Raw genomic sequence first — 27924 nt, forward strand, 5'->3', positions numbered from 1 at the left:
AAATTAAAAATGCAATTTTTTAAAAATAATTTTTCGGAACAAATTTTTTTGTTAAATAAAATAAAAAAATGGTCAAGTTGCAGCTAATTTTAAAATCATTAGTTATTATTAATAATAACTTATTAAAAAAAATTAAAAAAATTGTGAAGTGACAGCTAAATTTAATGTCATTAAAAATTTTAAATTCCCCGCGCTAAAACAGCACATGCGCACAATACAAAAAAAAATTCGATAGTGCTTTATTTAGAGGTAAAAGTTAATTTCTAACCAGCCGCAACTTCGACCAGTACAACAGAAAGCGACGAATTATAAAAGCTTTATATCGGAATTGTCAAGGTCAGGTACGCTGATTGGTGTTTCAGTTTGCCAAGAAGCAAATCACATGACAATTTTAAGTGATTGCGAAAGTTCATCTTTTACATTCCAAGTCCAAGTCCACAAGACTCGATGAAATTTATTTTTGCTCGCTCTCATTCACACACATCGTGTTCTCATCACCTTTCATCCTTCATCTACAATATTCATTTTTTAATAATATAAATAGTGCTAACAAAGTGTGTGTTGATTTATTAACAATACTGTATTAATTTCTGTGTTTAATATTTATTTTTTATAAACCATAATAATGAAGATCTGGACAATTGAACATACTTTCAAGTAAGTTTTTTATTTCATAGTGCCATGCCTAACCTCGTTGGTTTATTAGTTCATTAAAATCCATTTATTTCAATTACAATTTATAAATATATAATAGTTCTTTTATTTTTTTTTGTTGAGCTGAATTTGCTAATTTAAAAATTTATGACATTAAAGTTAGCTGTCACTTGACAATTTTTTAATCTTATTTAGCAAAACAATTTGTTCCAAAAGACTATTTTAAAAAAATTGCATTTTTTATTTTTTTAAATTTCTAGATGTCAATTTTTTTTAATTTTTTTCTTGTCATAATTTATTTATTACAAATTAAAAAAAAAAAAAATGAAAAAAAAAATATCTGTTAAATTAATTTTCATTAAAAATTTTTGTATTATTTTATGACACAAAAATCAGCAGATATTTGAAAATTTTTATTTTTATTTTAGAAATAAATTACTGTAGAAAAAATAAATTTTTTTTTAAATTTATTTTCTAAAAAAAAATTTGTTGATTAAATTTCTAAAAACTGTCAAATGTTTTTTAATTTCTATAAATTAATTTTCTTACATTGTAATTATTTTATTAATCATAATCATAATAATAATACTTACTAAGAGTAATTAATCATCCATCAGACTCTAATTGTTTTGCTTATTTTTAGTCACCCGTGGGAAACAGTTGTAGCAGCGGCGTTAAAAAAATATCCGAATCCTTTGAATGAAGCTGTTCTCGGGACCGATATTATTGATAGGAAAATCATCAATGGAACTCTATACACACACAGACTAGTTGTCAGTGAATTTAAATTTCCTAGAACTGCACAAGCGGTAAGTTTTTTTATGGTTCTGAAGGTAACAAGAACTTTAACAATTATTTTTAAACATTTCAATTAATAAAAAAATATCAAAGTGAATTTGACATTCGCTTGTAGAAAATACAAAAGAATTTTTTGCAAGTTTTGTAACATTTTATCTTAAAAACTTAGGATAAAATTAAATATCCAAGAAATAAATTTATAATCTATGCGTTGTAATATTATGATATTGCCTGGTAAGTTTTAAAAGTTTTTATTGAATTTAATAATTTTTCTATGCAATTGATTTACAAATTAATTTTATTGGATATTAGAAATAGTTTTAAACTAACTTTGAACATTTTTTAGGTTTTTTGTGGTTTTCAGCGATAATTAATTTAATATAATAACTTTTTGCAGTATTTATAAATACACTGTGAAAAAATTTTAACTCATAAGAATATTAGCAAGCGAACATGAATTATTGAAGTATTGAGTTAATTAACAAATATCAATTTTTCATGTTCGTATTATTAATTGGAGTATTTAATATCAAAATTCGATTGGAAAATTATTTAAATTTAATTAACTTGTTGATGATTTAATTAACTTGATGTTTGTTAATAAAGATATGTTTAAATTTTGAACATATCGAGTCACTGATGCCATAAGGGCGTAAAATAAAAATTCTATTTTTTTTTAACTCCAAAAAAAATTTTTAGTATGGAGAAAATTTTTTTTTTTCATTTCTTCACGTTTCATACAAAAATCCGTTGATTCTCGAAAAAAAATTTTTTATACGCCCTTATGGCTTTTCATTGGGACCTTTTGCCGGTATACGCCCTTATGGCATCTGGAACGCGATATCTATTCACATACGGAAAGAAAAATTTCTTGACTGGAGAACAAAATTCTTGACTCAAGAACATTTTCGGGTGCCTGGAAGAAGACCGAAGATGTGTTGGCCGAAGTAAAAATTTTTCTTGAAATTCTATTCTTGGTAGAAGTAATTTTTTCTTAATTCAAATTATCATAAATACTTGATACGATACATTTTTATATTTGATCAAGATTTTTAGATACTTTAGGGAAGCAGCGCCACTTACTTTAGCTGAAAAAAAAATTTTTTCACCTTGAGAAAATTAAAAAAAAAAAATGATTCAATATTATTTGGTCTTCCTGTTTGACATGTTAATCAATAAAAATATTAATGAAAATTTATTTCTATCAAGAACTAAATTTTTTGGAGCAAGAAAAATTTTCTCAAGACAAGAAAATTTACTTCTATAAAGAATTAAATTTTTTGGAGCAAGAGGCTGAATTTTCTTAAAATAAGAAGATTTTCTTGGATCAAGATACTTATTTTTTAAAGCAAGAGAATTAATTTCGTTTGAATAAGTGAAATTTCTTGTGTCCAAAAAAAAAATTTTTTTCGCAGATTTTAAAGGTTCAGTTATGAAATAATGAATATATAATTATTTAATAATTTTACGTGAGTTATTACATTAATTAAATCAATCTTACAAACAGCTGAATTTTTATTTCAGATGACAGGAATAAAAAAACACTTAAAGTATTAAATTATAAAAATCAGCTAATAAAATTCTAAATAAAAGATTGTTAAATTATTGAGTATTCACTATAAATAATTACCTTTTATAATTTTCATTTAATTCTCTTTTACGTAAATACTTTTTTAATTAATATGCAGAAATAATGTTAAATCGCTTCGAGAGATAAATTTTATAAAACTCGGTGAATTAATTTTTTTTTTTTCGATAAAAATACCTGATATCATTTTTATTTAATAATTAATCTTCCGTGTTATAATTAATTACGGATAAAAAAGTTAATATTTTTATTTGTGCTTTTGTGGATGAATATAGTTCACATTTATAAAAGAAAATTATCCAATAAATTAAATGTTCTATTTCTCGACTCGAGAAATTTATTGAGATAACATGTATATTTTCCGGTGATAATTATTTTTGCATTAATAAATAATTCAACAATCTTAAAATTAAATAACAGAAATTTTTGCAATGCTACAAGTCTTCATAAAAAATTTACGTTTAAAATTTGCGATTGTTATAAACTTCATCAGAAATATAATTATTTTTACAAACGAATGCAAACTGTTCTCAATAAAGATGAACTGATACCACTGAGGTTCAAAAACGTTGATAATAGGTAAAAACTTTATTCGGAGAATTGTACAAATACTAGTTCAATTGAGTTCAATTGCGAAGCCTGCATTAATAACGAGATTAAAACTTTATGTTTTATTCCTGCTTTATCTGAAGTACGGCTCACGGAAAACATTACTGCAAAATGTGAAGTGTTCAGCTCAATTTAATGAACATAAAATTATTTTTATAACTTTTAACCCTTTGACACCGAAGTTTTTTTGGTATTGTTCAACATAAAAAATTTTATATTTAACTTAATTATGCAATGAAGTTCCATAACTTGGTGATTAAATTTTTTTCCTGTATTTACATATTAAGTAATTTGGCGCAGCAGTCGAATAAGTTATAAACTTTCGTTAGTTTTCTAAAGTAAATCTCTTTTTTACCGAACTTGCTTAACTAAAAGTGTAAGCTTTTTGAATTGAAGAGACATTAAAGTAAAAATAAAAAACGGATTTTTTATTTTCTTTTCTATGAGAAGTTAAATATCGTCATTCGGTTTTATATTGTTAATTAATGCAATGAGGCGATTATTTAACCGCGTTAATTCAATTCTGATTTTCTGTTTATAAAAAAATTCATCGTATCATACGATTAATCCTGATTGCCTTTCGGTAAAGAAAAATATTTTTCAAAAAAACTAAAAATTATAAAATGGAATGGCTGAAAATTTTTTCTTTTTACTTGCAAAAATTTTTTAATTATACTCACACAAGATGACACTGGATATCATCCCAGATTATACTGAGGGAAAAAAAATTTCAGATAGTAGCTAGTATAATCTAGATTACAATGAGTATAATCCAGATTATAATGAGTATAATCCAGATATCACGCAGTATAATCTAGATTTTTCTAGCTACTATTTGAAATTTTTTTCACTACAGATATTACTGAGTATAATCTGGGATCATATCCAATGTCATTTTGTTTTTCCGTGCATACACTGAAAGAAAAAATTAATTTTGAAAATAATGAGCAATGTTGTACTAAGAAATTAATTTCTTGAAAATTTTCAGCTGAAGAAATAAAAATTTTTCTCACAGTAACTTTCTTATTAGAAGTTTTCTAGATTCGGGAAAAAACGATTATGTACACTGATAAAAGAAATATCTTCATTCAAGAAAAATATTTATGCTCTAAGAAAATTATTTTGAAGAGAACTAGTTGTCTTATTTCAAGAATTTTTTGTCTTGATTTCATGTTTCTTGGAGCGGGAGATTTAATCACTGCGGATTTATGATAATTGTGAATAATTGCGTATTTATGATAATTTGAATTAAGAAAAAATTACTTCTACCAAGAATATAATTTCGAGAAAAATTTTTACTTCGGTCTTCTTTCAGGCACCCGAAAATGTTCTTGAGTCAAGAATTTTGTTTACAGTCAAGAAATTTTTCTTTCCGTATGTAAATAGATATCGCGTTCCAGCTGCCATAAAGGCGTATACCGGCAAAAGGTGCCAATGAAAATCCATAAGGGCGTATAAAAAATTTTTTTTCGAGAATCAACGGATTTTTGTATGAAACGTGAAGAAATGGAAAAAAAAAATTTTCTCCATACTAAAAATTTTTTTTTGAGTTAAAAAAAAAAAATAGAATATTTATTATACGCCCTTATGGCATCAGTAACGCGATATGTTCAGAATTTAAACATATCTTTATTAACAAACATCAAGTTAATTAAATCATCAACAAGTTAATTAAGTTTACATAATTTTCCAATCGAATTTTGATATTAAATACTCGGTTTTCTTATAGGCACCCAAAAATATCTTCAGTCCAGAAATTTTTTCTTTTTGTTCGGAAATAATAAAATTAAAGTAAACATCAAGGTACTATAATTGGGAATATAAAACATCTAGAATAACCTTGCAAACAGGAACGAATTTTACGTACATACGCCTTCTTTCAGAATTTGCAGATATTATGTGTTTATTCAAGTACGGACATATAATTTTTCCATCAGGATATGACTGAACAAATTTGATATTAACCACCAAATGATAGTCCATTCGATTTTGCAATTAAAATTAGTATAGATTATGGAAATAATTGAACGCATGCGCAGACATGTAGGCATAAATAATTATTTGGATAATTTCAATGTACTCGACGTTTCAGTTTATTTGATTGGTTCCTGTAATTATTAATTATATCAAGGAAGAGAATGTACTATTATAAAGTAATACCCAATAATTCCGATAATCATCAAATATTTGAATCGTTGATTGTAATCTCACTGAAATTTACATTACAATCTATCTTTTATGCATTAACATGATTGTGGATTTTTTTTTTTAATTAATGAAATCTGGTTAGTTGTTATGATTACTAATTATTTAAATACCATAGATTTCGTTTTGAGTATATATCTATATATACATTACATAATTAATAACTCTCTCATGTCCATTCTTGAAAGTTATTATAATTTGTTAATATTAACGCATTTACTCGTGATTATTCACAGATTGTGGTTTGTAATAATTAATAATTCAATGTACAGAAGTAAAAATTCATTAATTAACGTCTATGCAAGCGTTATAATTAATCGCACAATGTATGTTATCGTGAATTCAACTAATTATTATTAAAAGCATTCATGGAATTGAAGACAGATAGTCCAGTAATTATTTTATCTAAATTATAAGGGGTTATATCCACTTGTAAGTTCGAAAAAATGTGTTTTTTTGTTAATTTTTTCTGGGGAGGCTTTTTATTGAATATATAACATAAAATATATGAATATTTAGCGAATTTAACGTATTCTAAGAATTCATATTTTATTAATAAAAATATTGGGTTCCGTCGTTCCTGCAGATCTGAAGATCCTCCACAAAAAGGTGTCTGGCGGTGAGGAAGATATCTCTGATCCAAATTATTTGAAATAAAAAAAACCAAAAGGATTACTTTAAGGATAGATAAATACAGGTGATGATCGAAGAAATAGTCAAAATTTTGATTTTAGACAAAATGGCGGCTTCCCAACAAAAAAATCTTTTTTTGCACGAAAATTTACACTTTAAAGTGACTTAAAAAATCGAAATTTTTATCAGAAACTATATTCCTTCGATCATTACCTGACAAAAGTATCTAAGAAGATCCTGTGAAAATTTCAAGTCAATCGGTCAAGCCGTTTCGGAGAAATATTCCTCACCGACTTTGAAAACATCGTTTCGAGAAAAACGCGTTTAACGTTTTGGCTATTATTTAAAATTACGATTCTGCCTACTTTCAAACGCTCGGAGACGTCTTTACAAATACGCTCATTACTCCGGAACTATTTACAGGATTAATTTGAAATTTACAGACAATATTCTCGAATAAATATACATTTAAAATATGCAAAAAAAAATTTCGATTTTTTCAAAATTACAAGTGGATATAACCCCTTAATAATTAAAATTTTTTAACTCTGCTTACAGATTCTTGGTCAAGTAAAAACTCATTATGCAAGTGAACGAAGTGAGGTTAATCCTGCCACCCGGGAAATGGTTCTCAGAACGAGAAATGTAAGTATTTTAATATAAATCATATTTTCATTTTGAGACAAATTCACATTTATTCAACAATGAGATTGGAAGATTATTCCATTTATTATCATTCAAATTTCAATCATTGAAGCACTTTAAATGTTTGCAACTTTAATGATTGGTACTTTTGGAACATGGGACCTGTATTAAAGCTGCTTTACATAACTTAAAATATTTTTTTATTTAATTGAAAATCATTGAAAAATGTTTTTTTTTTTTTTTTTTTTTATTCAGATATTTAATGATAAGATAATCTTTTCAACTTCTTATAATTATTTATATGTTCATTTATTTATTGATCATGGAGATAATTCTTCTTTTGACTACAAATCTAAATGATTACAAAAATTGTTGAAAATACATACGTAGAAAGAAATTAAAGTAATAATAAAAAGACCATTCGACAGCTGAAATGGAAGTAGATTTTTCAAATAAAGAAAATTTATTTTTAATCAATACTAATAATGTATAAATTAATTCATTGATTAAAAACAAAATTCAATAATAAATTTAAAACTATTCAGAACTAATTTTGTTCAAAAAATTATCTTGTAAAGAAAATAATTTTTCAAATATTTGTCAAACGATTTTGAAGATTATGAGATTTGAATTATCAATGTCGAAATTTTAAATAACTGCTTGGAAAAAACAATTTCCAAGTTATTCAGAATTTTGAAACCGGATGAAATTTTAGTTGAAGAAAACAAAATTTAGAAATAATTTGTGACATATTTACTGATGACTTACCCGAACATATTAGACAAAAAACTGATCAATATCGGGATTATTGAATCTACATCACGTTTATGCTATGATACAGCCAATAATTTGAAAACGGCCACAGCAGTAAAACTAATTCATTAAACAAACTCTAAAAGGAGTAATATTGAGGCTATTACCACTTCTGAGTAGTAAAAATTGAAGCTTAATAAAAGAGCTTTACGATGCAGTTTACCAAATTTGAATATCTTGTTTAGTTCAGTAATTACACCAAGTTGAAGTGGTATAAACGTCAATTTTTAGGATTTTCAAAATTTCAAAATCCTGTAATTTCCAAACTACTCGCATGATTAAGTTTATCTTCGAACTTAACCTTGGTTTTTATCGATAGATAAAGCATTTTTAGTTTCAGAAGAATCGGTTATAAATTTAAAACGCTATCGTGCTGACAAGCCGCGTTATATCCTAAATATTGGCTAAATTTTTAAAAAGTTGCGCCATGAAGATGGCTGCAATAGTTAGATTTTTATAAAATCTACTAATAATACTAATGAAACTAACATCTGCAAAAGTAATAAGTAATCACAGACATTTTCTCGCATTTAAAATCAGCTTACAATTAACTACTAAAATCATGCTGACTCTTTTTCAACAAATCCAAATAAAATTTATAACGAAAGTCATCTAAAATCTCAGTTGAAGTAATAGCAATTGGTTGAATATTCAAAAAATTACAACCAGTAACAATGGAAGATTTATAATGAGCAATTATTAATTGCTAATGAGATTATTTACGACTCTAAGCTTTTAATATAATAATCATTGGTGATAATTTAAAATATATATGCGCTCTGATACTTTAGAAGTTAAAATATATGTGATATTGAAGAGAATTGCAGGACAATTTATTAGTGAGATTTAAGTAGTAGGCGTAGATCTCTCCTCGTTAAGAAAAACCAAACGACTGCAGTGGCGCCCACTGTGGCAATTAAAGTGTCCGGGAATCACCTTTGGTAAGCTTTAATTCGCGAGAAATTTGCTAGAGAGTGAGTTGGATTAGCCTTACGGAATACTAAGTGTAAAGGCGCCTGAAGGAATATAAGGTTGGAATGATAATTATCAAATAAAAAAAGGACAAACGCGAAGAAGAGAGAGATGATCGTTATCCCTGGTGAGTTAAAAAGATGGTGGAAAAAAGAATCTGTAAAACAAAATTATTCGCTAAGAAAAGAGTTAATTGCAGGGGAAAAACTGAGAAGCCAATAAATTTACTGAGAACTCACCATTAATTCAAAGAGGAGTGAGAAGTTTTTAATCATCAAAAAGATTTAAAAGAAATCCTGGTTTCAATTTTTCCTTTAGTGAATTATAAACTTACTTTTTATCTCGTTATAAAATTAGCATTAATTAAGTGAACATAAATAAAGCCACATAGCGTCGAGTGTTAATTTTTGCTTCATAGTAATGCACCAAAAAATTATAAATTTTATGTTGCATCTAGGTTTTGAAAAATATTTAGTTATACATAAATAACTATAAATAAACAGAGACTTTCTGTAGATATAGTCACTCATCATGATATCTCTGGAACTATAAGACCTAGAGACTTGAAATTTGGCAAGAATATTTCTTTCGCCGAGTAGAAGTCAGCTAAGAACGGATTTTACAAAATTCCACCCACAAGGGGAATTGCGGGGGCTTTAACAATGAAAAATTCCCGTTTTCAAACTATAGCTCCTATCGACTTCAAATTTGGTAGGAATCTTCTGTAAGAGATGTAGAAATAATCTATCAATTAATTTTACGATATCTCACCCCACAGAGGGTTGCGGGAGTAGGTATTAACAATTAAAATTTTTAATTTCCAAGCTATAGCTCCTATAGACTCCAAATTTAATAGAAGTCGTCTACATGTGATACAAAAATAATCTAAGAACAGATTTTACACTGAATCACCTCCAATAAAGATCGCGGGGGTGGGTGTTAACAATGAAAAATCTTAATTTTTTAAATATAGCTTCAAAAAGCTGCAAATTTGGTAAGGATCTTTTATTTGTCATGTAGAGATCATCTCAATACGGATTTCAATAAATTCTACTTCCGATTCGATGGAATGTGGAACCTGTGCAAGTCAAAATAATACTCCAATTGAATTTCAAGTTCAGATCTAAAACTACAATTCTATAAAGTGCCCAGCGGAGCGGGCGGACAACAGCTAGTTAATTATAAATGATAAAAATTAATTATTTTGCCAATAAACATTGATCAAGGTTACTTGCGAATTTCGTCAAATGTAGTTTTAGTATTGAAACACGACTCTGACATTTGAGGCTTGTTATAGCAAAGTTGATTGAACATTAGAATTTGAGGTTCATCAACCTAGAAATTTATTGTCCTTTTTCTATACATAAGCAAAATTAATATACCTAAAAATCATAATTTATTTATTTAATTTCTGCAAAGGAATGAAGGTATCAAAAAAATGCACATATGGAAAATTATTTACGAAATTAACTTTGCATTTAAAAATACCAAAATAATGATACCAAATTTGGAAATTTGGAAATTTCTGCAAAAATGCCCAAACAAAACTCCTGTTAAAAAATTCTATGATAATCAAATAAATCCCTTCCGCCCAAAATATCTTAGGAAATGCCTAAACACAGCTTCTGTTAAAAGCGGATCTCAAAATTCCAATTTTAAGAGGTTCATCACGGAAGTTGAATTTTGGAACACCCTAATATTTATTCGAATAAAGAAGGGTCAACAGCTGAGAAAAAAGAAAAGGATAGAAATATAGTTACAGAGAAAGAAATATTGAACTTACACACTCATGCACGTCTCTGTAATGGGTATAATCAAACGCACTGTTGCCAAATCTGTCTATTTAATGCAGAAAGTCATTTTATTTCTTTATTTTATCAAATAACTCAAAACCATCAATTATTAAATTGTTCAAATTATTTTAAATTAAGATAAAGAATTTTGACGAATATTGGAAAGACTGAAAGTAAAAAAAATTTAAACATTATTTTGACTCATGTTACGCTCGAACCTCCTTAATTTGAAGATTTTTGTTTCATCGTTTCGAATCAATTGGCTTAGCATAAGTTAACATAAATTACCGAGTTTGACTTATCAAAAAAACAATTCAAAAAAAGTTAATAATTGAAATTGCAAATGATACTTAATTACTTGATCTGCTTCATTGCAAGCGAAAGCTTTAGATTTTCCCCAGACCCTTTATTGATCATCCCATAAGTTACACACATGCATTATAAATCTATGATAACTTGAGGTAAATAAGAGGTATTCTATAGAAGCATTCATCCATAAAACGTGTGCTTACGTAACAATACCAGTATGCACTGTCACAGAAATAAAGTTCAGTTCTATAATCCAAACTTCGAATACGAAATTTTACTGGGTTTATTTATCCTGAAAGTAACTTCAACTTCTGTTATCGTAAATCATTAGTCCAACAATTTAATATTTCCATGCATTTGCATACTGTTGCATAAAATGATGCTATGCAATAATGAAGTGTCTCACCCCCAAAATCTCTTTCAAATACTTAAGCTTCCTTCTATTTTGTCGTAAATTTTCTTCAGCCGTATATATTTTTGTTAAATGTTTTGTACAGCTGCAATAGACACAACCCCTTCACATCGGTTAATTGAAATTTTTCTCTTCGCTGCACGTCAAACTCAATGTGTTTGCCAATCCCTCGAGTACTACTGACGCTCCCATTTCAGGCGTTTGCTTTTCATTTACTCTTGTTACGTCGACACACATATAAAATATACAACCATAACGTTAAGAATCCATCGTATGTTTGATGTAAAAAAAAAAAAAATAGATATATTTGTTTCTTTATTTAACAAATAAATATTATGAATAGTTGATATTTTTCTTTTTTGTTAAAATACTCAGTAAATGTATAAATAAATTTACTATTTTCCTCTCTTCTTTGAATATTTTTATACGCTTTTTTATTAGCTTCAATTGTATGTTTGTATGTTTGTTTATAACCGACTCCTTTGGGCGCGATTTTGACCCACTTTAAACAGCCAGATTTCGTTCAAACTTTGTAGATTTATCGATGACCGATGACAATACACTAATTTGATGAAATTATTCCATTTTTTAATTTGCAAAATAAGATTTTTGTTAATTTATATCATTTTCATCTATAATCGATAGGACAGAAATTTTAATTTCCAACCATGATCTTTAGCCGATTTATCTAATATTAACACATTTTCGACCAAAGAGAATTTTTAATTCAATAAAGCATATCATAGTTGAAAAAAACTCAAAATAAAAATTTTTTATAAATAAATAAAACTAAAAAGTAGAAAATAAATAATAGTTTAAAAAAACCAAAAAACACGCTTTTCATAGAAAATCGAACTAAAAAAATAAAAAATAAGTTTTAATAAATTTAAATTAAGAATAGTGTTAAAAATTTCAATAAATATAAATTAATAATAGTGTAAATAAAAAAAAAATGTATTTTATTTTAAATAAGCGTGGGGTGCTTTTTAAGATAGGGGAGAAAGGGGTCAATTGAATCACTCGACTTAAAAAATCGAAAAAATTGAAAAACTGTTTCATCCTCTTAGAATTAGATTCTAATATGTTAAACGTAGATATGATTAAAATTTGAAATCATTGCGATCAATAAATTTTGAAAAATTGAGATTTTTGTATTTTTATGTATGTAAACTTTTTTTTCGGCTGGTTAGAAATTGTTTAAGAATATTTCAATTTTTGAATTAATTGATAAAGTTTGAATTGTAGTCGTTATATATACTTGTACTTTATAATCCTCAACTTTGTTTATCGTGGTATAATAGTTTATTTATTTTTTATTTACTATTAATTGTTATAAAATTATATGGGGTCAATTGAACCAGCAGTCCCGGGGACGATTGAACCATACGGAGAAGCATGGGACATGCGCGCGCATCTTGACTCTACGCGAAGAAACTCAGGGAAATAACCTAACAATTTGATGAACTGAATTTATAATGAAAATTATTTTTAAATTGATTTTTAATTTATTTAATATAATATCTGTGCATTAAAACGGTGCAACATTAATATTAGCAAGTAACAATTAATATACTATTTAATAAAAGTTCGGGTTTGAGTTTTAAATATTATTGGTTCAATTGACCCTAAGCAGTGGTTCAATTGCCCCCGAGCGGGGGTCAATGGAACCATTCGTTGCGTTTGCATGAATTAATAATTTACAAAAATTTACGTTGTTTATTGACTAATTCATGTATTGATAATGATAATAGACATAATGAACTATCATTTTAAGAAAAAAAAATTATTATTTAGTTTTAATTCAAATAGTAAAAAATTGCTAAACTTTTTTTGGTTCAATTGACCCCTTCCTCCCCTATTATAAAAATGATAATCACTCTACTCATGTCTGTCAATAGAATATTTATATCTATTGGCCCATGCACCCCACGCTTTTTTTTTAAATAAAATACATTTTTTTTTTATTTACACTATTATCAATTTATATTTATTGAAATTTTTAACACTATTCTTAATTTAAATTTATTAAAACTTATTTTCTATTTTTTTTTGGTTCGGTTTTCTATAAAAAGCATGTTTTTTAGTTTTTTTTTTAAACTATTATTCATTTTCATTCAAGTAAAAAACAAAGCAAAGTTAAAGTGAGTTTTTGTGTGAGCACACATCAGTACTATAATTTTATAATTAATAATTAATTGCAAAGAAATAAAACAGTTGATTTTGTTTATACGCTTCAACAAAGTTCTTTTTTCTTTTATTTCGGAAATGAAAAATAATTGGGATTTAATGAACGTGAAATTGAGGAGAGAGAAACAAAGAGAGGAAGAGAGTGAGACGAAGAGTTGAGTTAGTAAACTATGTCTTAACCACATTGTTCAATGATGTTCGCCATTTAACGATATTCGAACTAATATTACCCACTTTGGTACTCGCCACCAATTCACTACGCTCCAATTTCCACTTGACGTAGTTCTCTACCCCATTTATTGAGGACTTTGTGGTTGCGAAATGTTCGACAATAGTGTATGGAAAAAGCTTTTTAGGTTTTCCGGTAAATATTCAGTTTAATAGTAATTTATTGATTAATCATTAAATTTTGTCAATAACGCATGCGTTTAATAGTGCATATCGTTTATTTATTATGAAATATTATAATAACCATCAATTTATACTACATTGTTTCCGTTTTCGGTAAATTAAATAAATAGCTCCGTTGTCCTGGTCCTCAGGAAAAGAGTATTATTTAATTTTATTTATTACATTGTAATTTAAAAGTTAAAAATAATTTTATTTAGCATTTTAATTTACGAAATTAAACTTTCCTACACGAGAAGTGTTTTTTAATCTGGATTACTCGCACATTATTTGAATAACAATGCTTAACCGCGTTTGAATCCTATTACTGTTTTTTTTTTGCATTATTATTAATGAACATTCAAAAAATTTTCTTTGCAAAATATAAGTTGAATTTACATATCTGGAAATAATTCATGATGATTAATTAAAGACAGTTTTTCCGACAATTTATCTTTAAAGACATTTCCAACTAAAGACTTGAATAAAGTCCTTTATGGAATTTTCGGCCTTCTATTACCTTTAAGAAATGAATTTTTTAAAAGTAAAATATTGAGAATTCATGTTCATCACAAAAGAAATTTAATCCAAAAAGAGTAGTTAAGAGTCAAATTCGTTGATAAAAAATATTGTCTACAACCAAAATACACAGAAAAAAATGTCATAAGGCCGTGAAGTGGCGGTTTTCTGACAGCGACGATATTTCGATATGAGCTTAAGGTTTTCGGCGGGAAAATTCGAAACGGGCGCAATTTTAACGTCCGAGGCGTAGCCAAGAACGAAAATTTACGCTCGTTTTCGAACATTCGCGTCACAATCATTAACGCGAATATAAAAAAAAAGTCGTTGTCAAAATCGCCACTTAACGGCCGAATGACATACAATATTTTTTGTTATTATCGCTCCATAAGTTTAACTTTTGAGGGATAGGAGGCAAATAATGGCATATTTAAATTTTATGAAGTTTTACAAGGGCAACAAAACTTAATTTTATATTAATTATCTTTTTATTAATATTTATTTATGGCGTGGTTGTTATTTTATTAACATTAGGTCCGCTTCATATTAAACTGCCAATAGAGAAATATTTAGCGCCACTCAATAGTAACTGTTTGAAATTTACTCATAATCATTGGTCGGTATACTAGAATGTGACTTTTTTTTTTACAATGTCTCTCAATTTCGTCTGGGTGTACTCGAAAAGTTCATAAAAAAAAGAGAGGGTAAATCTTCACGGCCTAGGCTGTGAAAAAAAGACGGTATGGTAGAGTCTCTAGAAAAGAGTCCCTTTACGGACGCCAACCAGTGCTCAAAAGTTGAACGTTTGGAGCGACTATAACAAAAAACATTTTTCTTCCTAATAATATTCTTGAGCGGAAAAAAAAAATTTTTTTTTGACACAAGAAATTTCATTTATATCAACAAAATTATATTTATATTTATATACGCTTCTACTATGTTACATGCCCAAAAAATGTCATTTTCAATTGCAGTTATCTCAAGTTAGCTACGGTAAATCGTCTTAAAATTTTAGCAGCATATGCATTATGGATTTAATGGCTTAGACAGTAAAAAATTTTGCGTCATTTTTAACACAAAAATATGTGTCAAAAAAAATTTAACATAAATTTTGTGTCATTTTAACGTAAATGTTTTATGTTAAAAAAAAATAACACATTTTTGTGTTAAATGTTACATAAACTTATGTCAAAATAATCCATGGTTCATCCGAAGATTTTTGGCACTTGTGTGTCGAATATTTACACAATAAAATGTTAAGAAGTGATCTCTCTAGATTGACGTAACGATAATGCTTAACCTCAATTATTTTCAATAAAAAATATTCAAGTTATCAAATATGTGGAACTTTTGTATCAATAAAGGGATTAATTGATAATTCGTTGAAATATACATTGTAGCAACAGGACATTTTTTTACGGTTTTATTATAAAATAGTAAAATAATTATTTACATGAAATAATCAATTAAAATAACCAATTCTTTTTCGTAAGTTTCATAATTTTTCTAAATAGATATCTACCAATTTCAATATCATCTAAGCAATATTGTAAAATAATTATATTAATTAAAAAACTGTTTTATATTTTGAAGAAAGTAAACGTTATAGAAAAAATATAAAGGCTTTGGAGGTTAATTATTTTTATTAAAAACATTTCACACTAAATTAAATTGACATTTACGGTTGATACACTCAAATCACTTTCCACCAATAAAACATTAAATTTAACAATCACTTGAATATTTTTAAAATATACTTTTAACAAAAATAAAAATTTTGTAAAACAAAATTTTTTTGATGTTTGTATGAGAGATGTGGAATGTACAAGATGGCGGCGTTTATCTCGCCTAAAAAAGTAGAGAGCAGTTTCTGACACATGTTTATGTAAAATCAACACAACTTAAATGTTGATTTTATAATGACAGTTTTGAAATGTTACTTTTTTATAAGATAACACTTTTTTTGTGTTAGAAAAAATGCGAACTAATAACACAATTGTATTATGTTAAATTGACATAAAAAAGTGTTAGATATTTGACACTAAAATATTTGACACGGAGAATTTTTGACGCAATGACGGAAAATTTTTTACTGTGTACATTCAAAGTTTCGAAGATTTCTTAAAATATTGCTTTCATAACCGTAATACCTTAAGCTTGTGAATGATCAATCTTGAATAATTACCATTCTTACTAGATTATTCATAATTTCTTTCGAATAAATATAATGGCTTCTCGATCAACATGTTTATATTTTCGGAAATTGAGGTTCAAGAGATACAAATGAAACATGTTTTACATTTAAAAGATAGTACAGTTTTTTTTATCTTAAATATATAAAAGTCTTGGTAAATTAATGAAGATGGTATCTATTAATATATTCTTCAATAAATGCAGATTAAAGAAGTGCTTTACTGATTTCCTCAAATTTTGTAATATCTTTATCTAGCAATCCTTTCAAAATTTATTAAGATCATCGTACAGTCTGATGTCGGTAATTCAGTCTGAAACAGTGACGACAAATTCCAATTGAACAATCGGTTTGTTCATTTGAAACACATGTGAAATGACCTGAAAGAGGTTGTCAGACTGACTTCAAATACTCTAAGCACTGCTTAAATAAATTAAACTAGATAATTTACTTTTAGTATTCTTTTGCGATCTACATGAAAGTATAGTCTTCATATCATATGATATTGCAAGCGAAATAAATTCATGCAACAAAATATTTATTAACTGTTAATAAATATTTGTTAACTATTAATAAATGTACTTTCTTTCCAAATAAATATTTATTGAATGCTACAAAATATTTATTAAAATTTAATAAATTAAATAATTGTTTTCAAATAAATTAAATTGTTAATAGTTAATAAACACGGTTGAACTTTTGGAGCGAGTATAACAAAAAAAATTTTTTTAAATGATCAGTGATTATTTTTTTATTTGATAGTGCATTTTTTGTAGCATATTATGTCTGTCAAATACAAATTATCAGAGCGAAAAACAGGATCTCGATTTTTAGGCGACAGTAAAGCATACTTACGCTCACGTTTAAGGCATGCAATACTGTTCAACTGATTCACTTACTTTTATAAAGCTTCGATTGATTTATGTTTGGTTGGTACTGGAAGTTTATTTTTTAATAAAAATATCATAAATTAAGTGTCCACTTCCGAGGTGTCAAATTTCCTCTGTAATACATTTTTTTTTTAATTTCACCATTCGAATAATAAATTTACCTTCCGATTCCGGCATGTCGGATGTCACTTTTTGCGGTTACTTATTTATCCGATTTCCCTATTAAAAAAAAAAAAAAAAAAAAAAAAAAGATATGGAATCAAATTGTCTATGTAATTACAACATCATTTCAATAACATCTCTTTGCTGTTAGTCATTGAATAATACATACTCATCAAAATCAATTTTTAACATTCATCAACGTGAAAAATTAAATATTTATTTTTTCAATTTTCATTTTCACAAATTACGCATTATTCATACCCGTAATATTATTAAAAAACGTTTTATACGATCATAAATTTTTTTATTTTATTTTCATTTCACCACCAAATTTCATTACTCGTAACTTCGGCTTTTTTTTTTGCTCCCAGTAGAATAGAGGAGATGAGTTCTACTATTTTTCATTAAGCCGGACTATACCAGTCAGTTATATGTTTCAATTGGGAAAAAAAAGGATAAAAAGTTGATACAAAAAAAGAATTTGAACAAAATTTTTTCGTATAATGCTTTTTAGTCATTTTTTGTTATAATTTTTTGTATTCTATTTCGCCACACAAAAGCATCAAGTGCATTTCCTATGTTCAATCATACATTCTATTCTCGGTGTATGCAATTCGTTGTTTTTATGATTTAGAGAACCGGTTGTATAATAATTCAGCTGCGAGAGTAGTGGATCTAACGGCCTCTTCATCAACCAAATCCTGGGGGAATCATTCTGAATAAACTGAGTCTAATAAAATAGTGCCCATATTTATTATACAATAATTTTTATTTCTACAACTATATGCGTTTTTACCAATAAACAACCAACATACAACTGAATTAAATGATAGTCAGAGACAAACGAGTTTCAGATTAAAATTAGAACGTTACATTGTTAACTAATGTGTGATACTTACTAAAAATCTTAGAAATTTTTATTACCAATATTCGAAGTCTACACGGCGAAAAAAACATAGGGATTTTTCCTATTTTTACATAGAAAAAATTCCTATGTTGACATAGAAATTTTTCCAATGTTGACATGGGAATTTTTTCTTTATTAACATGATAGAAATATCCATGTGATATAGAAAAAATTATCACTAAAATTTTACGTAACTTAATTTAATAATTACAAATTTATATAACAATTTTCTTATTCGAGCAATTTCAGATAATTTAAAAGTAAAACAGTGATATACTGTCGGTTGATGATAAAATAATTCGAGGAAATTTTTTTCAAATTTTGCTTTACATTTCGATAAAATTAAAAATCCAGCAGATTATGGACGGTGTGGCTTAAATTGCCATAACTTTTTCAAAAATTGACTTATCGGGATGTTTTTTTTTTCAAAATTTTTTTTATTAAATGTTCTTTTTGGAAAAAAATTAAAAAAAAAAATTATACAAACCTATCTTCATCGTTATTTTTTAGATTTTCCGAAAAAACTCCGAATTTCTTGATGATAAACATTTTTAATTTCTTTTTTCTTTCTTTCATGTAAAGCTTTAACATTTTCTACAAATATCCTGAAAATTTCAGAATGGTGTTTTTTCGATTTTTTTTTTTTTTTTTCAATTGAAAATGTCACATGGATGTTTCTATCATGTTAATAAAGAAAAAATTCCCATGTTACCATTGGAAAAATTCTTATGTTAACATTGGAAAAGTAGGATAAATCCCTATGTTTTTTTCGCCGTGTAGATAAGAATCGGTACTACTCGGAAATTTGATAGCGAAAAAAAAACAACATGTTCAGGGTTTCTTATCGAAATTTATGAGAATCGATCAGTAGTTTTTCTAAATTGATACCTTCAGAACAATCTAGATAAAACCCTACAAATACTTACCAGAATCAATAGCAATCTGGCTGAAAACATAAAATTCATGAAAGTGAAAATGGATTCTAAAGGATATTCTTTTATTTTGTCATTGTCACTGGCTATAAGGCTTATCTTCAAAATTTCAACGATTGAATATCCCTAAAGTAGTGAAACATGTGTATAAATCGAAGTGGATATTATTGTTATAAATAATGGTAGTTATTGACACATCATAATAATCATTCGTCAGAATCGTATATATTTCAATCAAAAACACACCACTCGATGTTTCGTTTATTCTCTTGAAGTTTGATCCAATGTCAAAAACATTTTTCACGATCCTATCAATTTTTCTGAATGAGTCATTTCTGACGGCAACGCTATGAAAGAAAATATCGCAATAGAGCTTTAACTATCATGATACGCTGTTGAAAACACCTTTTTTCGCTTTGACATAAGAAAAAAAAATTATATCTGTATTACGCCAAGAATTGCTCCAAGAGTATTTTTTACTAGTAATCTAGTGGAAAATTCTATTCAAATACAGTGTAGTTGTACAGTTAAAAAATTTGCGTTTATGAAAGTTATCGTTACAAGAGTATAATCCTAAACATACAGCTTAATAAGTGTTGTTTGAATTTGAGACTTTAGCTGCAGCTTCATAATTTCCATATTCTGTGCATAGTGATCAAATCAAAGCAAATAACGCAATAATTATTCGCGGTATATAAAATTACAATAACAGGCCATATGAGTTTAGCATCGACAAAATATGACTGATCATTTGGGCACGCATAAAAACGATTTTGTTAAAATAACACAAGATGGGATGACTAAAAAAATATATTTTAGTAACAAATGAGTGTAGTTATAGCAACAAATCCATTAGTTGCATTAACAAAATGTTTCAAGTTGTAATAACAAACCAGTTTGTTCAATCACAACATCAATTTATTGCTCTAACAAAATCATTTTGTTGTTGTTACAACGTAATTTTGTTGCTGTAACAAAATAATTTTGTGGCAATAACGAAACTAATTTGTTGCCAAATATTTCCCAAATTAGCTGTAACTGATTATAGCATATTTTTAAATGTATTCTTATAAAACTTACTGTAACAAAAGAATAAGTTCTATTCTTTGTTAATTAGGTGACTGAATAGTAGTTACGGACACTGTCTCGGATAGCTTAACTAGTAGAGCCTTTGACGCGTAACCAAATGATCCTGATTCGAGTCCCGGTCTGGGCTGTCCGAATTATATTTTTTCGGTTACCAAAAAGTCCTACTGAGTAAGGTCCCCCCTCACCCTTTATCCTTTATTTTCCCCAGTTCCCAAAATTTATCTTTAATGACAAATTTAGCTATGATATATGGCTAATTTATTCACAAATTTATAAATTACAAGTAATTAATTTATAAGGCCTAAGTGATATAAATGCTATTTAAAATAACCGCTTCCGCTAAAGACTTCTCTAGTAGAAGCGTCTAGCATAGAAATGTCGCTACAAGTTTATAGAGTCCCGATACAACGTTCCTTATCTTCTAGATTTCATCATCCGTCATATGTTAAAGTAGCGCAGAAGAATTCCTAAAAAACGATTTGATTAAATGGTAAACATTTTTTATAATTTTATATTTAATAATTTAAAATCATTGTTCTAATTTTTGTCAACATTTTAAAAAGTATTGTTGCTCAATTTAAGCGATGATTGATCTCTAATACCAATTTTATCAAGTATAGTATAACTATTTCCAGTATGTATAACCCGCAGGCCTTTTTACCCTACCGTAGTAAAATAAAGCCTATTCGCAAGGTTTTTGAAAAAATTTAATTTTGTGTTTGTTTATGGTGAAAATTACCATTACTCCATTATATTTTATGACTAATGTACTAATTTAAAAATTAATGATACTTTGCAATAATTAAATGCAATATTTTCCTATAATTAATGCTAATATTTTCTTAGCTAGGCCTTATTACCCGCCGGTACCTTATGTTACTACAGTAACAAAACTGTTTTGTAGTTAATAACTACTAGTTATAACATATCAATAACTTGTTATAACCTAAATTTTGTTATTTCAAAATACAATTTGTTGTCTCTATCTTAACAAATTTATTTGTTACCACAACATATCTTAGTTTATTTTAATAACATTTTTTTCTGTGTGAGGGAAAAAACTTTTTTTTGATTGAAGTATAAATCCTTTTTTTCGAATTAGGACATGATAATTCAAAGTCGTGGAATCTTCCGCTAACAAACGAAGGTTTGATAAGGGATTATAAAAAATTACAGCAAATCTAAATGATTTTACAAAATGCGCTTACTTAATAGGGTTACAATTAATAGATATATCATTAGAGACTCAACAGGAATTAATGTCAACTCTGCAATATTTAAAACGTGCCAATCCGAATGAATTCCACCAAAACGTATATCCATATATACCAATATAAATATTATATCTCAACTATAAAACACAACCTCTTTTTCTCTCCATCATCGTAATAGTCTTGCAATATAAATAAAATATGAACATAGATCAATTTTCCCAGGATAATATTTTAGTCTCCAGCGCATGTATTTATTCCATTTTAGCATGTTCATATTTCTACCCACCAGTATATCGTGTCCAACCCTATAAAATACTAAAAGATATTTTTCTCTGGGGATGGAAATCCCGTGTACAGGCAAAGCGATCCTCTGGTTCTAGAGAATAGAATGTGAGTACAGTGAACCGGACTCATGGGCTTATGTAGAATACATCGGAAGTAGATATACCCTTATGGTACTCACAACACACAACACACAGCATACTACACTCTAGTCGACCGCGAGAGGCTACTATAATATCCCAGTGTACGCAGCTGAAATACCACTATTCTCATCCCTTTCTGTTGCTACACATGACCCCCGGGATTCGTTCAATTTTAGATTAAGCCATAGCATGAGGAAAAGGATGCTAACGCTTTTACGTCCCTCCTGTAGTGACTGTTACTTTTGTTAGTGGTAGTGTTGTTGTTCACTTGTTTCACTTCGTGTAGTTGATATTGTTGTTCAAAAGATAGTTGGACACTGTTACAACACTGAATATCATGGTGTTTTTGTGTAGAAGATCTTGCCAAGAGACTTCTACCCCACACGTGTCTCGTTTAGTTATATGACCGCGCTGCTGAAAATACTAAGTAAAGGACCATAGTTTAACTGTATCTGCTTCTGTCTGGCTTTCTTGCTTCGCTGAGCACGATTGCACAGTGGAGAAATATTTTATGATCAACATTTAATGTACGACCCATACCAAACCAGTTCCCAGTACCGATGTGTGTTCTTGCTTTTTAATAGCTTACTGTTATTTTTTATTTCGCTAAAAGTATTGATAAGAACAAACTACAACCAGTTAACATTTTTCATTAAATTATTTTTCTTGGTTAGTCGATTGCTTACTGCCGTTTTTAAGTTCTTACTTTTAGTTTTACAGTTTGTTATTTAGTACGAGGAAGGTGGATCATTTTGATGAAGGAAATCATTTTGAAGCGATCGTAGAAAAGAATCTAGTGAATCGTAGGATTTAGATAAATTGTAAGATCCGGTGGTGCTGTACGTGCCCATCATACTAAGGTTACAGGGTGACGGGTGATTTTTTTTAATGCACTGACGATTTAAATTGTAGGTTATTCCTTTTAGCTGGCGTATATCGTGAATAAAGTAGGCCGACTTAGAACTAGATAAAAATTGTTAGGTAGTCTTTATTTTTGACTTTGAGCTTTGAATTTATGGAAACCACCTTGTCTGTATACACCGCACGAACACCTGAGTCCGATTATTTTCACAGTTTGTTAGAATTATCATTTTTTATAACACTGAGCGCTTAAGTTAGTGCTTCATTTTACAAAACAAAATTCAATGATCGATATTGAGTTAACACTCTTAATCAAAAGCTATCGTTGCAAGTAATTTCGCACTTATAACTGATGATACTATTGAATTTTTCCGATTGAAAACTGTTGTTCTTTTTCAATAAAAATCTATGAAATTCTAAGACTAAATAGACCATTTTTTCCAGGTATACTTGAACCATTAATCTTAAATCTTTTATAAGATACTTTTTTTCTTCATTCAGCTCCAGTATAACCTTTTTTTTTGGATTTACCTTCTAGTTTTTCATCAGATTGGTAGAAATAAAATAATTTATCTGATACACGTTTCGACAAATTGGATAGGTCAACTGATGTGTGCTGGGTAGCCGACCTTATCACGATAGCGTGCTTCGTATAAGCAATGTAACACGTCGATTAAGATGTCCGTTTGATAGCCGTTAGCAAATGTGTCACGCGCTGTGGTAGATACATTTCAGCAATAGATATAACTAGGGTCAGTATCTTACAACGAGCATCGTTGATACAATCTACTTTAAAATGTAAAACTCTAATATCACCAATTACTGCATTTACTCTCGACAAACAATGAAAGCTTATATCTATTGAAGCAGTATTAAATTTTAACGCATTGATAATCAATGTAGCAAACTTAAAAATCAGAATTATTATGTTATTAAGTTATATTCTTATAACTTGTTGCCTATTTGTCTTCATACTCATTATCAGACAAAAGCTTACAATTTAATGAGAGCCCAATTAGTTGAATTTTTTCTGAATGGGTATTTAAAATCGTGGATATTACCATCGTAAATCGATATATGAATTAGCGAAAAGAATTGGAATTCGATGTCAAACAATAAAAGTCAAAAGAATAATAACAATAGAAGCGTTCCCTATTGGCAATATTACGTTGAAATGCTTGGCACGTTATATACTTTTGTGTGGTAATACCATGAGTGCTAATTTTCTCGTGAAACGTACTGCAATCTCTCGACTCTATACTATTCTGCTTCCCCTTCTATGTCTATATATTTCCCCCGTTTCAATTGTTTCTAGTCCTTCCTCCAGCATTCGCTGTAACCGTTGTTCTCTCCGATTTACGCTTATATTAATGCCTCTGCTACACCTGCTTCAGAACATTGTATTTCATATGAGTCCTTGCAGTTAGTGAACACGTTGTTACAGGTTCTACACTTCATAATGAACCCGTCAATTCAATGGTAATTTTGATGAATTGAATTTATAATTATGTATTTTAATTCTAATTTGCTGTCGCACTTTTCTATACGGCTTCTTTCAGAAATTTTGCTTACGGATGATTATGGTTTAGCTTCGAACAATATTTTCTATGATTTCCTAATTCATGCAACCAAATTGCATGCTTTAAGCGCGATTGCAAAAGTATGCTCTACAATCACTTGAAAATTAAGATCTAAACGTTTTGTCACATTAAATCATACCAATACAGTCTTTAGTTGATTTTTTTTTATGATTCATGGATCGGAACGATCGAGGGCGCTTGATTTGTATAAAATCCTATTTGCGCCAAAATTTGAACGAACTCTAAAATTGAGTTTAAATTAATATTAATTTGTAGTGATTTATGTAGAGTGGTATAATTAGGCTGTCGCTTATCTTTTTTTTTAGTTTTATGATAACTGTAGAGTTTTCATTTTTGTAACTAAAGGTTTAGAATATCATAAATCATAAGATTTAAATAAGTACGTCGAACATACTGTGTGCAGATATTTTGACAAATAGGTACAAGATTGTTGTAAGTGAGTAAAATTGTAAGAGTGATTTTTTAAAGTATTTTGGAACTTTAAGTTTGAGTTATTTTTGCGCAGTGTTAAAGTATGACTGAGTGAGGTGAGAGGCCCAAGTAGTAGGTAGAGTAATTAAGAAAAAGGATTCGAGAAGACAGTCCTGAAGAACTATTCCTTGTAGACAGACCTCTGTATTTTTTTCCTAATAAACATAATACTTAAATTACCTGACCTGTAATTTCCTTTTTAAATATTAACAACATCAATATCCTATCCAGTATTTCTGATACTACGTTTATTTTCAATTAACGTATTATTAGAATCATTTTGACAATTTATTCTTGTAGTCGACAGTAGATGATCATTATTTTTCTATCAAAGTTTTATATAAAACTAGCTGTTGCCCGCCCGCTCCGCTGGGCACTTTATAGAATTGTAGTTTTAGATCTAGACTTGAAATTCAATTGGAGTATTATTTTGACTTGCACAGGTTTCACATTCCATCGAAACGGAAGTAGAATTTATTGAAATCCGTATTGAGATGATCTCTACATGACAAATAAAAGATCCTTACCAAATTTGCAGCTTTTTGAAGCCATATTTTAAAAATTAAGATTTTTTATTGTTAACACCCACCCCCGCGATCTTTATTGGAGGTGATTCGGTGTAAAATCCGTTCTTAGATCATTTTTGTATCATATGTAGACGACTTCTATTAAATTTGAAGTCTATAGGAGCTATAGCTTGGAAATTAAAAATTTTCATTGTTAATACCTACTCCCGCAACCCTCTGTGGGGTGAGATATCGTAAAATTAATTGATAGATTATTTCTACATCTCTTACAGAAGATTCCTACCAAATTTGAAGTCGATAGGAGCTATAGTTTGAAAACGGGAACTTTTCATTGTATATATATATATATATATATATATATATATATATATATATATATATATATATATATATATATATATATATATATATATATATATATATATATATATATATATATATATATATATATATATATATATATATATATATATATATAGATTATTAAAAAATCACAGAAATGTTCAATTGACCCAAGCAAACAAAGCATACACACTTGGATTTGCAGTGCTCCCTCCCTAAGGTATGACAGGTCATCTTTTTTTCTCTTGTTAATAACTAATGGAAAAATTGAGACACAGCTTAAATATCTTAGGAAGAGAACACTGTACAAGAATTTTTTTAAATAATTAAATAAATCTTTTGCTTTTCCAATTATTACTTTATTGATTAGTCAGAATAAAAACTAACTTAAAAGTTTGACTCAAAAATATTAATCTTTATTAATAGATTTAAAAAATTGAATTTATTTATTCATACTTTCATATATGAAACCTCGGTTCTATTTCTGATCTTAAAAACAATTTTCTATTTAATTATGAATTGATTTAAAAATTTATTACTCCTCAAGAATACGGACTGCTTTATTATCCGATTAAATTATTTAACTCGTCACTTATATTCTGATTTACAACAGACATTGTTTCATAAATTATTAACCGAAAGATGTTAAATGTCGTTGCGCATGATTAAATAGAACATGATTTAAAATCAGGATGTCATTATATTTTATGCGCAATATCATTTTTAGTGTAACCCTTCAAAATTCTTGTACTATTGGCTTTTTGTCAACCTCAACATTTATTATCTATTTCAGTTGTCTTTCAGTAACTACATAGACGTCGGAGAAACGTTACGTTACATGCCCCATCCCCAAGACAAAAATAAAACTCTTCTGAAACAAGAGGCCATCGTTACGGTACAGGGAGCGCCTCTTGCTTCGTACATGGAGGATCTCTTGACCAAAAGAATTTCTTTCAATGCTGGAATGGTAAAAACTAAGTGAAATTACTCACTAAACAATTTTTGCGGTATTTCTACTTTATTTTAGCAACTCGGAAAACTTTAAACTTTTTTTAGGGACGACAAGCTGTTGAATGGGTGATCAAGCTTGATATGGAAATGAAAGACCTCGCTAACACTGCAGTTAAGTCTACGGATGAATTGCTGTCGCAAACACGCCGTCAGATAGATGACATAACGATTAAAACAAAACGTGGCATGGACGATCTTCAACACGCTGCCAAAAAATCACTGGACGAAATTCACACTCTTACGGCGCCACCGTCGCCACAATCTATGCCTAAATTATAGCTAAGATTACGGACTAGTTTTAATTTATTTAATTGACAATTAGATTTTTCATTTCGTGCTTTACCTGCTATATTTATTATTTTTATGCGGTATCAAGTGATTGCTAAATTCTTTACAGATTTTTAAAAGTATAAATAATATTAATTTAATAAAAAATCAATCAGATTGCAATATCAGTTCATTGTTATGAGTACGAAATTATTGAATTTATTCATAAGATAGTAGTAGAATTTTTTTTCCTTTTTTATTTCGTTTTTTAGGGTAAAAACAATTTATTTTAAAACGTGATATCGATTTTTATAATTGATATTTTATAGACAATGCAACTGGTGTAATAATGTTATGTAGATAAAATTATTAAATAATTTTGGATACCATTCGGGTGTATATATCGTTAAAATTTGTGTTACTTTATCAAAATTAAAATGGAAACACATAATAATTCTGCAAATGTAGCACATGTAGTTAATAAATTTATTTTCGAAAAACAAAACTAAA

At 28.0% G+C, this 27924-nt stretch overlaps 1 protein-coding gene across 1 annotated transcript; it reads left to right on the top strand.

Annotated features, from left to right (window-relative positions):
• The first annotated feature begins 459 nt into the window (after positions 1-459).
• On the top strand, positions 460-27924 carry Slmo (PRELI domain containing slowmo). Its single transcript, XM_074259157.1, has 5 exons — positions 460-657; positions 1298-1463; positions 7046-7132; positions 26930-27103; positions 27193-27924. Exons 1-5 carry the CDS (start codon positions 626-628, stop codon positions 27424-27426), a joined length of 693 nt encoding a protein of 230 aa, XP_074115258.1. The 5' UTR covers positions 460-625; the 3' UTR covers positions 27427-27924.

This window comes from Cotesia typhae, unplaced genomic scaffold, assembly GCF_013202065.1.
Source record: "Cotesia typhae breed Kobodo isofemale line unplaced genomic scaffold, CoteBio_Ctyphae contig_20, whole genome shotgun sequence".
In the NCBI taxonomy this organism is placed as follows: Eukaryota; Metazoa; Arthropoda; class Insecta; order Hymenoptera; family Braconidae; genus Cotesia; species Cotesia typhae.